Below are 13,381 nucleotides of genomic sequence, written 5' to 3'. Positions count from 1 at the left end.
GTCTTCGTAAAATCCTTTTCTCTGAGGTTCACTGACAGACACAGCTCCATGTCTCCTTAGACCCTTGGGCTGCTCTCTCTTCAGGAGTAGGACTAGGCCAAAACAATTTTGGCTACGCCCCTGAGGCAGTTCCAGGGGGCATATCATCACTTCCTGCTGTAGGACTTCAGTTTGTAACAAGCAGTGTCAGAAGAATACATAACTCAACCCATCAGAGGGGCGGGTGCTGTGTCCGTCAATGAACCTCAGAGAAAAGGATTTTACGCTAAGACAAAAATCCAGTTTTTTCTTTCGTTCACTGACAAACACAGCTCCATGTCTTCTTAGACCCTTGGGATGTCCCAAAGCAGTATCATCATGAGGGGTGGGAAAAACACAGCAATACATATACTTCCCAACAAAGCTAAACATAGCCAACCAGGAACAACTGGAGCTCAACACCAGGAAAAAAATACACCCTCAAGAGACCTTCCTGCTTCCTGTGAGACCCTTTATGATCTCTTCCATGGATGCTTTGAACAGGCAGTCCCCTACAAAGGGAAGATCCGTCAAAACCTTTTTGAAGGCCTGGTCCGCAGACAAACATTTCAACCATGTCATGCGGCTTAAGGTCACTGCTATTACCGACGCCCTGCAGTCTAATAGGGCTGCATCCAAGGAGGCATCACAGATGTATTGCAACCCCTGTATTAACTGGTCCGCCAGCTCCACCATTTCGTGAGGGTGCTGACCCGCTTTCAAATCCTGGCGTAAAAAGCTTCTCCCACTCTGTCAAGGTGTGAGAGACCAAGGTTATGGCAAACACCGATCTCAGTATTGAACCTGCCACTGTAAAAAGATAGCGGACAAAGAATTCAGCCTTCCTATCTGCAGGATCCTTAAAGGACATAGCATCCTCCACTGGTAGTAACGTGACTTTATTTAGCCTGGAAACCTGAGAGTCCACCACCAGTGGCACTGTCTGTTTCTTCAAAAGGGAATCTTCAAAAGGATACCTCCTAGTAAAATCCTTAGGTATCTCAGCCATGCGTTTCGGGGATCCTCACTGACAATCTCGTCAAAATAGGCAGCGAAGGGAAACACTTTAGTCACTCTGGATGATCTGAGAGTGCCAAATTGCACTGGAGTGGCCGACGCAGCATCCGCTGAGTCCTCCATTTTTCCAAGTTTCTCGCACTGACACGATCATGCCCCTACAAGCGCTTTTTTTTGTGCAAAGGATGTGGAAGAGGAATCAGCCTCACAATCAGAGCACTTGAAGTGCGTGGATGTGGACCCCATGGGGTGACAAGGGTACACGGCAAGCCAAATCAGCCTCAGAATCTGAGGAGGCAGAGGAAACAGGTGAAGGCGGTTTTTGCCATGTCTTTTCTATAGGACCATGCCCACTTTAGACACTAAAGATTGCAGGACTCCCATCATGGTCGCCATAGCAGAGTGGGACCCAGAGGATCCCCCCCCCCCCCTCTCAGAGTGGGTCCGGTGGTTAGACATGGTCTGCAGGCTCCATGGCACCCAGGTGCCTCAGTGAGAAAAAACACAGTATAAATTTAACATTAAGCTGTGAAAATAACCCCAGCAGCGCTGATTCCCATAAAACTACAGGTCCCAGGAACACTGCAATAGAAGAACAGGCAGGGAGATACCGCCCAAGGACTCACCACCAAACGTGTCTCAGTAGGAGCAGGGAGAGATGCGAATGAGCGCAAACAGCCTGCAGCACACCAATCCGAATGGAAGAGGAAACGGCCGTGCTGTCACTAGAGGCCACCCCCCCGAACACTGCTCTATGCGGCTACAGGATAATTGCTGCTGTATCTACTATATAGGAAAAAAAAAAACAACAAAACATGGCCGCCTAACAGAACTTTGGGAAAAACGTCCGCCTAATGGCTGCACGTGGCCACAAGAAAATGGCAGTGCCACCTGTGGGCGCGCAAATTACATGAAGCAGTTACACAGCCAGGGGGCCTTGTAGGGACCCACCTCAGCACACAACAACCCCAAAGTAGACATCCGGCCGCTCAGCGACCCAGATGTGACTACATTTTTTCACCCCACCTAACAGTAACAGCTCACCTCACGGAGGTGACATTTTCCACAAAAAAAAAATGTTAAAGTCACCAGTACACCCCACGGGAGTAGGGGAGGGAGAGCCCATGCAGGGGGAACCCCGCTAGTGAGGGGGGGAAAAGGCAAGTTTGGGAAGGGCACCTGGGAGACCTACCGACCCCTGGAAGGGCCCCGCGTTCACCCCAAAATTCCCAGAGGGAGAGGGGGAACTACTCACCATACCATTGGAACCTGGCAGGGGTCACTCCGGGCAGGTCACCTCCCCATCTCGGAATAAGGGGTGCTGCGGGCCAGAAGAACGCTGCGACTCTGGCTGTGACCAGATCGTGTGCATCCTCGCGAGGTGTCCCAGTCGCAAGGCAGTCCCTTCAGTGGGACCATGTCGCGGACAAAATAGCGCAAAGCTGAGGTCTGCACACGCTCGTTGGCCAGACTGGGACGACCGTAACGATCTAGGATATCCAGTGCGTCACCCAGTCTGGCAGTTGATTGTAGTTCTCACAGGAAAAAACTTGATTGTAGAGGAAAAAACAACTAAAGGAAAAAGTTCTGTTTAAAAAAAGAAAAAAATGCCAGGAAGGAAAAAATGCTAGGTCCTTACTCCTGACTAGGCAGAAAAAAAACGGAGATCCCAGAGCATGAAGTGGGAGTATACCACCTGGGACTGCCCTATTGGCGTAGTAAAGCTTTATTAGCCCTTTTCCATCTAGTGTCCTACTCCTAGTAACAGCAGCATAACCCATCTGTCAAATGAAGATATGAAGCGGTGTCCGTCAAAGAGCGAAAGAGAAATGCTGTTTTTTCAGGTAGGTTGCTTGTTGTGTGCTTAAAAGATAACTAGAAACAGATGCAGAGACAAGTTTTTAAATCACTTCCTACTCCGTTGCAAGGGGAGCATTGTCACTCTGAAGTGGAGTATTGTGCAGGCTTTTGGCAGAACAAATGTTTACCCATGAATTTGCCACGGCTCCCTTTCAACTGTTTTTTGCCATAGCTACAGATGAGGATATACCCCTGTGGGGGACTCACGGAGCCGAATGCAAGAATTAGGGAAAGCAGGCTTTCAGAGAGGATGCAGCAACCTGGATGCAGACAGGTTCTAGACAGTCCTGTAGAAAAGTCCACACAGCAAACAGGTGGGAGGAAGCACATGAGTACCTTATAAGAGCTCTAGGCGTAAGAAGTTAAATTTTAGTGCCAAATTTTAAAAGTGTACAGATGAAGCAAATACATTCTAAATGCAGCCTCAATTTACACAGTAATGGTCATCTATATATAGGGTAAACCTGTCTTACCTACTCATAATGCTGGACTGTACTGTATATCAAAAGTCCAGTCTTCCCCCACTATAGTGGGCATACCACAAAAGAGTCTTCAGGGTCTGGGTTCCATAGCAACGGACCATGGCCCTGGACCTATATAGCACACTGCGGCTAACTCAATATGTTGCACCAAGTGCCAAGGTGAGCGTGCCAGCCAGGATCCAGGGCCAAAAGCAGCATTTCAGGTCATCCCCACAGTGCGAGGTCATTTGTACAAGGATATACAGGGGTTGCACCAATATGAATATCCTGCTTCCATAAGTATTAGAGTACAGTGGGGGTTAACTGAAGAATTGTAAGAAAATAAGAAAAATATTTAACTAGTAAAGTGGATTTCTCTGTGAAGGAGAAGAGGTCCATCATCTTCAGACACTACCAAAAACTGAAGACTCATGCAGTGGGGTAGGGTAAGAGAAGAGGTGCCCCATGGTTGGTGTGCATTCAACAACTTTCTAATGTCCAATCACCTGAAGGTACTGGCCTATAACCCATGATGTACAAATAATTTGTTTGCATCTTGTATGTTTAAGATATCGGTTTACATTTTAACAGCCAACCAACATTGAGAAAGATGCCTAAATTCTAATATCTGTAATATTTTGCTACATTGTTCATGTCTAATGGGCCCCTCTTTTCACTACTCAAAATTCAGAAAACCTAAAGCAAATCTTTTCAACATTTTATGAGCTTAAAATAAGGTAGACAATGCAATTGTACTGTTGAACGATTCTATCAAGTTTAGGAATCTTTTAACCAAACCCTTGCTACTACAATAAAACAATAGCAACATACCTTAAAAAACAGCCAAGCTAGGTGCAGAAAAGATCTCCCAATTTATATGAAGCACTGCCATCTTAGGCTAACCACAAAAAAGGGCCTTGTGTGGTTAGCAATGGCCCATCAGTTGATGTTCACCAAGCAAAAGAATTCCTATTTCCACACTATACAGAGCAGATGGACAAAAGTCCTGCAGTGCCGGTTTGTATTCTGACATTACTAGCAGCTTTGTAAGCATCTCTTTGTGCTGCCTCAACCTTTGCTGCACAAGGTATACAAGAGGCTGACACCAAGTCAAACGCAGGTACTTTTTTTACTCAGGCATTTTTTTTTTTGGTCAATTTTTCACAAGGTAACAAAACAGACAAATTAAATAAGCAAAAAATCCGTGACCCGCCAGATAGCAAGCTAGACATAAAGCAAACAAAAAAAAAAAAAAAACCCCTGTGACCAGTAAGGTACTATCTCCACCAATAGCATTACAATGTAATGAAGGATATATTCTGCCATATCCCCACCACACTAGCAGCAGCGGTGTAAGAAATCAAGAAATAAACAACTTACACAAAAATTAATCCACTGAGCATAACAATGGCAGTTGTGCTAATAGGCCCAAAGGCCCCAAAACATAAAAAGGAAATACAGTACGCAAGAGCACTAAAGATGGTAAGAAGTGTGAAATAATGTAGACCTTATAACCCCCGGAAGGCAAAAAATCTCAATCTGAAGTGGTGGATATTGAGAAAAGCCATTCACCCCAGACTTGTCAAATTTACAAAATGCACCTCTATCAGAATATGTAGAATATGTAAACTTATACGGGGAATAGCCTTTTTTACCAGGGACTTCCAAACCACTAACGTTGGTGCCAATGTTTTTTCCATGAGAAAACAATCAATCAATTTCCTGGCATAAAACAGTAAAGCTCCATTCACACCTAGGCAATTTGAATTGCAGGCGGAATCGCAACGATTCTGTCTGCGATTCCAAATAGTGGCAAAACGCAGGACCCATTTGTGATGCCAATACTTAATAATGGCACCCCAATCGCACCGCAATAGTGCCACGATTGTTGTGGGATAAATTGCAACGCCCAATGCTTGGCGCTCAAAAAGGAGCAGGAGCTTCTTTTGAGCGACAGCAGCACGTGTTACGATTTGCCTTGCAAATAATTGCAGCATGTGCCATGATTGGGCTCCATTAGGAAGTATCCTTCTTCATGCGAGGACTCCCACCCTGCCATAGGAAAGGACAGCAGCCTGTCTATGGAAAAAAAAAAGGAAGAGAGGGAAAATTTTTATTTTCACAGTTTTAATTGATCAATTAACAAGAGTGGGAGATTCTTCCAGGCATTCAGCCTATGTTTAATGTGAGAAGCGGGGAAGCATTTAATACGCGTGTTTATGAAAAAAAAGTAATAATGTAATGATAAATAAATCGCTGTATTAATGGGTCTTTAATATCTGCCATTTTGCTGCAACTAGCATGCACGTTTTATTCCTGTTCTCTTTTTCTATGATGACGAAGTAAATTCAATAGTTTGAGTCCCTGAAAAGGAACTGTAAGACAGAGTCGATGCTGTGCCTTCAGAGATTTCACTGCCTGCTTCTCATCCTGGAGAATGACTAAGAAAATATTGAAGCAAGAGGCAACAGACATATCAGTAATGGTAAAACGTACATGATGGACCACCAAGATACTCACTTCTGTAAAAACTCTTCCAAGCCACAAATTTTAAGTACGTAGTCTGATAAACAAAGATCCTCCAAATGATCCATAGTGTAGCTAAGAGTCTGGTAAATGAGCAGATCTACAGTAGAAGAGCCTATTAAAAAAAAAAAAAAAAAAGATTAAATTAAATATACAGTGCATTCTTTGTAGATCTAAGATCAAAGAATTTTGAAAATTTTACTTGTACCATATAATTTCTTATTAGACAAGCAGGCACCTAAAATGACCTATACATGCCTGTAGATCCCCCCCCCCCCCCCCCCCCAAAATCCTGTCAAAGCTGAATGCAGGGCTGTATTTGGGCTCTGACCAGGAAGTGCTCGACTCTTGCTGGTAAACCTTGCCCTACACATTCCAGATTCCCATCATTCACTGATCAACATAAATGTGGCCAGGAAAGGGCAAGCAAGGTTCAGCATTATCAGATCCTCAAGATACCAGAACTTCATATCTGCAATAGTTTTCCTCCTTCCCAATAACAGAGAATTTACTAGACTTTGTCATAAATGATTGCTAAATCATGATTCGTGTTTGATCCAAGTCATACAAATAAAACTAAAGTATAATGAAAAACATTTTTACAATGTTATCACTACAAATGGTTTAATTGGCCACTAAAGAAAAAGTTAATGAAATCATACAATCATTAACTACTAGACCCTGCTTTTTTGGCTATTTGCTAATCAAAATGCTTTTTATAGTTACTGACCAGACCTGTGCCATGGTTTGGATTTTTTGTTTTGTAAATCATTCAAATACACAAAACTATTCCCTAATGTGAATAATTTTCTGAACGGCCTGCTTTAGATATTCCCACATCATTTCAACAGAACGGATGTCAGGTTGCTGACTTTTTAAAACTTAAATAGGCAAACTTTAAGCTATTTTGTTGGGTATTTTCTTATTCTTTATTGCATTACCATCTTCATATAACTACAGTTCTTTTGAGCTTTAGGTCACAAGCATGTCTCAATGTTGTGCTTTGAAATTTATGAATTTAAGGGTGTCTTGGTCACTACAAACAATGGAGGAAAGGAGCCAAAAGCCATTATAATTATTTTATCATGTAGCACAGTTGAGCTGGCCATACAAGTATAGAAATTTGGTCCGCTTCAGCAAGGACCGAACAAATTTTAATCGATGTGTAGCCATGCCTGTTCCATAGAAATTGATCATTATTTAATCGTTAGATTGGGTTTTGTCGAACGGGCTTGTTGGAAAATTTTTCTGATCAGCTAGCTGCAGTAGCTGATCAGTATACTCACACAGTGGAAAGTCTCGCTGTCAAAATACAATATCCCAGCAGGGATGATTCTTCTATGCACCTGGCTTGTGTGGACCTTTTTTCATTGGCTGAACAAAAAGAAAATCATCAACAACTGGCTTAAGGGTGGGGCTTTGGTGCTAGTATGCAGATTGCGTTTTCTTCAAAACTAAAAAACTCTATTTACCAAAAGGTTTAGTTCTTCTCTAGTCTGTCCTCAAAACAGCATCCCAGTATTTACAGTCAGGTGGTCTTTTAAAAAAAAAAAAAACTTTACAAAAAAACAAGTCCATCGAGTTCAACCAATAGACAAAAATTAATTGATAAAACATCAAACCCTGAATACACAACTCTAAACCCACAGTTGAGCAAGTGAAAATAAAAAACCCATACAGAAAGGGCTCTTTCACACGGTCTGCCTCCGTAGGCGGATCCGTGTTGCTCAGCGGGGATCGATCCGCGAACCCCGCTGAAGCGGCGGATGACAGCTCCGTCTCCACTTGCAGAGCGGAGAGGGAGGTGTCTCAGCCCCCGTTTCCCCTTTATGGGGGATCGGATGAGAGCGGACCGCCTGTCCGCTCTCATCAGATCCGATCCGATTACTGAACGGATGGAAAAATAGGGTTTCCATCCATCCAGATTTCACGGACAGGATCGGATGCGGATGGCAGCGGGTGTCAGCGGAGGTGTCTCCGCTGACACCCGCTGCCCCATAGAGCTGCATGGAGGATCTGATCAGATCCGCCTAAAAAACTGACAGGCGGATCTGATCGGATCGCCCGTGTGAAAGAGCTCAAAATGTGTATACTAGTGCGCTACCCCGAATGTAAAAGTGAGGTGTAATATCACAATTACACCTAAGTTTTCACAAAACCAGGATAAAGTGACAAGTGCTAAAACAATAATACAAATGTTAAAGTGGAGTTCTACCCTAAAATTATACTTACCTCCATCTTCTCGGTCCAGGTCACCTGAAAAACAAATGGATAATCGCAATTTCTTTTTTTTTACTTACCTCGGTTAGAAGAAAATATACTTACCTTACTTCCTTCTTCCTCCCCTCGGCAGCCACGGCGAGTCGTCACTTCCTGGCATGCAATGATTCCTGGGAGCTGAACATCATCGCTCCCAGGAATCAATGCGCCTGCACCGGCCCCGACGTCAGTTCCGGTGTAGGAGCCAGTGTTAATTTCGTCGACTAAAACGTTTTCGTCGACTAACACAATTCAGATGACTAAAATACGACTAAAACTAAAATGGCATTTTAGTCTTAAGACTAAAATACGACTAAAACTAAAATGGCATTTTAGTCAAAAGACTATAACTAAAACTAAATCGAAATTTGCTGCCAAAAATTAACACTGGTGCATGCTCAAAGCATAAATAATAACATATTAGATTTTTCACTCCAGGACCAGCAGTAGTATATAATGAGTTTGGAAATTGTAGAGAAATGCTTAAATAATGCATTACAAATTACAATTGAACTACACCCATTTGATTATAGATGACTAAAATTAGTTTTAGTTGACTAAAATGTAGGGCTTTTTAGTCGACTAAAATATACTGGAGTTTTAGTCGACTAAATATGACTAAAACTAAAACACTTGCAGAAGACTAAAATAGGACTAAAACTAAAATGCCATTTTAGTCCTAAGACTAAGACTAAAACTAAATTGAAATTTGCTGCCAAAATTAACCCTGGTAGGCGCCGTCATACCTTGCAAAACAGCTTCTTGGCATGCCCAGAAGCTGTGCAGGGATGACGCTGCGGTACTGTAAGTGACGGCGGGGCCGGTGCAGTGCATCGTGGGACCGAAGAAGACGGAAGAGGACACAGAAGAGGATAGCGCTGGCTTCAAGCTGCCCACACCTGAGATGGCAGCGCTGGAGAATACATTTTCAAGGTAAGTATTTCTTCTAAAAGGTAAGTGCAACCCGGGACAGATCAGAGGCTAGCCATTGTGGAATGCACTAGCCCTAACTGTCCCAGGGGTATTTTTATTGAAAAAACGTTCACTGGGTGGAACTCCGCTTTAATGATAAAGGTGCACGTGCTCTCTTATCAAACTGATAATAGATATTGTATATATACATTATACAAAGTGTATATGATAGACAAAACATATCACTTCATGCATACATAAAGTGCACAGTGCTTAAGTGTAAAAATGATTTAAGTATCTGCGAGTTGAAAACTCAATAGTAAAGTGCACAGTGCTATGTCCAAAAAATGAACTTGGTGAAAAACCAGTGATCGTTAAAAAAAAAATTACAGGCGTCCCAACCACACTCAAAATGGGATTCCTGCCATGAGGTTATGCTCAGCAACATAAGTGCATATAAAGGTAATTCCAACAGTCTTATTGATATACAGTCCTTGGAGGATAGAGGTGGTAATCCAAACTTTACACCGGTGCTGCATGCCATCTCACAGTGTTCTCACACGTGGAGTGGGTAGCAGATTACCAGACACAGCTTGTAATCAGCCAGAGAAAGAAACAAAGGATTCCTCTCTCCCTCTGGAACACTCACACTCTGAAGGCCCCTACACACGTACCGATTGTCGGCCGTAAATATTCGGCCAACGTCCGATCGGCCGATTGTCGGCTTGTTAGTATGATGCTTCCGACAACCGACTGCGACTTTTCGGCCGAACAAAATCTGGTGTGCAGGCTATAAAATTTTTGTTGGCCAACAAAGAACGGCGAACATGACATCACTTCTGCAGTTGGTTGTTGTTGGCCGACAAAATTCGGGTGCAGTCTAGAGCACATTTCAACCAACAAAACAACACTGGACAAAAGGCGGCCGATCGGTCGGCCAACAATCGGTGTGTGTGTACGGGGCTTTAGTCAAAACTGGCGGCTCATGAGGATGTATCAGAGTTATACAGCCACGGACCAAAATAGATCTCTGTGAGGCTTTCAAATCCTCTTCCACAGTACCCAGTAACAATATAAATAAGAAAAGGCTGATAGTGCATTATCTTTCAGGACTTTATTAAAAAGAAAAAGATTACACTTACATCATAAACTAATCAATTCAGCATGTGAGCTGTGTGGCCGCCTGCAGTGTGGACCGCGCTGAAGTGATGATGCGGCTTCTCCCTCAACCCTTATGCAAGTTGTTCAGTATGTGGAGATTTTTTTTTTGGAAAATTTTTATTGAACATTCCGATAAAATACAAAGAAAAAAAAAAACGAAAGTAGGGAAACCCCAACTTGGAAGGTATAAAAATAACATAACATACAAATTGAAGTAATTGTTTAAATAGATTGCTACATCTAGATCTCCTCCCTACATCTAGATCTCCTCCCTCAACTTTAGTGTTGTACCCAGTTTTTTTTTTTTTTTGTGATCCAGGTTATTTTTACCTTCCAACAATGATGTACCTAAAAAAGTGATCCCCTTCCTTAATGGATTTACCCACTTCTTTCTCTTTCTGTGCTTTGGCAATACTGAGGTTTCTTCTGCTTTAATAAAATACTTACCTCTACATATAATCTCCAAAAACTCCTGAACTACATACTAAGTAGCTAAGTGCCCTTGTGTAAGGAATACAGACCATATATTTTGTACAGAGATGACTTACAAACCTTTAAAGCATATCTAATGTTTCTTATTTTAGGCTAATTTTCCATTATTTTCACCTAGTAATCCTGAGAAAAACACTTGCTGTCCCCTATGCTATGGAGGAACTGTGAATATATATCAAACAGGTCTGCCTCTGTTAATTTCTATTAATGAGGGATGGGAGATAAATAGTTTACAGAAAGAAAAAACACCTGTTCATCTGACAGGCAGTGACATGGACACGGTTTTCAGGCAAGAGAGGTATTTTATGCACTTGCCGAAAATACTCTTAGCCTAAATAAAGCAAGCAAATGCAGCCATTTTATCTAAGGACTGGTAAGCTGCAGCATATTACATTTGTCTGGTAGAATTAAGTTATCCTTCAACCCTTTCGCTGTGCCCACCCTAACTATCAAGGTAGCAGCAGCAGCACCGGCATGTAAACAAACAGCTAGCCACATTAGCAAGCGGGAGCTTGTTGACTTTTTTAGTGGCAGGTGCTGGCATTCTTGTAGAAAAGATTCAGATGGCAGCAAAGCCATCGGGTCACTTCTACGTGCACTTTGTGTCGTTGCGAATACCTCCAGACCTCCATGGTTTGTGTCAGAAGTAAAAACTCAAAACACTTGTAGGTTTGGAGCTCTCAAACCTTTCATATCTCTTTAACTGCTTCCCAAATGGCCAATGTACATATACAGTCAGATGGGAGCTTCACAGTTCTGTATGGAAATACCCATATGTCCCTCAGAACAGGAGGCAGCATACAAGCGTGATCCTGTGATGGCTGTGATCTTCAGACACAGCACATCACAGATCGAGACACGGGCGTTGTGATTGGCCCTCCCGATCACGTGATGGCTGTGTCCAATCATGGCCTTCACACCGTGTAAATAGAGACACGTGTCTCTGGGTCAGTTCTCCCTGCTGAGTTTGGGGAGGGGATGCTGCAGCCTGTGACAGCTCTCTGTGTAAATGATGATTTTAGTGCTCTGTTACACAGAGATCACACAGACTGCAGCAATCCCCACACATTACACCAAGCACCATCTGTCCCTGTTCAAGTGTCCCATGAACATCTGTACCAGTGTCCCATGAACATCTGTACCAGTGCACAAAATATTTGTACCAGTGTTCCATAAATATCTGTATCAGTGCACAAAAACATCTTCAATAGTGTTCCATTGCATTGTCAACATCTGTCAGTGTCCGCCAGTGGACGATCAACATCTGTCATAGTGTACATGTGCACTAAAACATGTCATAGTGTCCAACCAATAAATAAAAAATTTAAAGCGCTCCCATCCCCCTGTCCAAAGGCAAACGCACATGTTGGTCCCGTACGCATCGGTAAATGGTGATCGCACCACACATAACATGTAAAGTATTGCCACAAACGTCAGAGCTAGAGCAAAAATTCTAGCATGAGACCTTCTGTGTAACTCTAAACTGGTAACAAATAAAGACTTATAAAATGTCACCTATGGAGTTAAAAATAAATAAATAGTTTGGCGCAATTTCACAAGCGTGCACAATTTTAAAGCGTGATATGTCTGGTATCTATTTACCCGGCACAACACCATATTTTATATTTGACCAAAAATGTGGGTATATTATTGTCCTGTGTGTGTGCACTGATTTTCATTAACCACTTCCCGCCCGCCCTATTACAAAATGACGGCGGGAATGTGGTTGTGTTATCCTGACCGGACGTCATATGACGGCGGCAGGATAACACAGCTCTGGGCACCCCCCGGGGGCGCGCAGAGCGGCGATCGGTGATGCGAGGTGTCAGTCTGACAACCTGCACCTCCGATCTCGGTAAAGAGCCTCTGACGGAGGCTCTTTACCATGTGATCAGCCGTGTCCAATCACGGCTGGTCACATAGTAAAACAGGAACAGCCGTTGATCGGCTTTCCTTAGTTCGTGCCTGACAGGCACGAGTAAAGGAGCGCCGATCGGCGGCTCCCCTGACAGGGGGGGGGTCGGCACTGGTAATCAGATCATTGATTACCAGTGCAGACCCTCGGGGGGGGGGGGGATGCCACTAGAACCACCAGGGATGCCCACTATGACCCCAGGGATGCCCACTATGACCCCAGGGATGCCCACTATGGCCACCAGGGATGGCAATCAGGGCTCAGGGAGCCCCCCATTGCCCTCCCCATCAGTGATGCCCACCAGTGTCCTCCCTATCAGTGCTGCCCACAAGTGCCCATCATTGCCATCCTTTAGTGTCACCCACCAGTGCCCATTATTGCCCACCAGTGCCGCCTATCAGTGCCCATTAGTGCCCATCAGTGCCGCCCGTCAGTGGCGATCAGTGCCGCCCATCAGTGCCCATCAGTGCCCACCAGTGCTGCCTATCAGTGCCCATTAGTGCCCGTCAGTGCCACCTATTAGTGCCCATCAGTGCCGCCTATCAGTGCCCAGCAGTGCCGCCTATCAGTGCCCAGCAGTGCCGCCTATCAGTGCCCACCAATGCTGCATATCAGTGCTACCTATCAGTGCCACATATCAGTGCCTATCAGTGCCGCCTATCAGTGCCGTCTATCAGTGCCGCCTATCAGTGCCACCCCATCAGTGCCACCCCATCAGTGCCACCCCATCAGTGCCACCCCATCAGTGCCACCCCATCAT

The 13,381-nt window shown here is 44.0% G+C and overlaps 1 protein-coding gene across 1 annotated transcript in view; it reads right to left on the bottom strand.

Moving 5' to 3' along the window:
* PIK3C2B (phosphatidylinositol-4-phosphate 3-kinase catalytic subunit type 2 beta) overlaps positions 1-13,381 on the bottom strand; it is an 858,553-nt gene that overhangs the window by 677,821 nt on the left and 167,351 nt on the right. The window contains exon 5 of the mRNA XM_082244643.1: positions 5,877-5,997. Coding sequence (XP_082100769.1) covers positions 5,877-5,997 — 121 coding nt within the window. The remainder of the gene's footprint in view (positions 1-5,876; positions 5,998-13,381) is intronic.

This window comes from Pelophylax lessonae (assembly GCF_965119305.1).
Source record: "Pelophylax lessonae genome assembly, chromosome: 2".
Taxonomy (NCBI): Eukaryota; Metazoa; Chordata; class Amphibia; order Anura; family Ranidae; genus Pelophylax; species Pelophylax lessonae.
The sequence above is the reverse complement of the archived record's forward strand: the minus strand, read 5'-3'. Positions and strand labels throughout refer to the sequence as shown.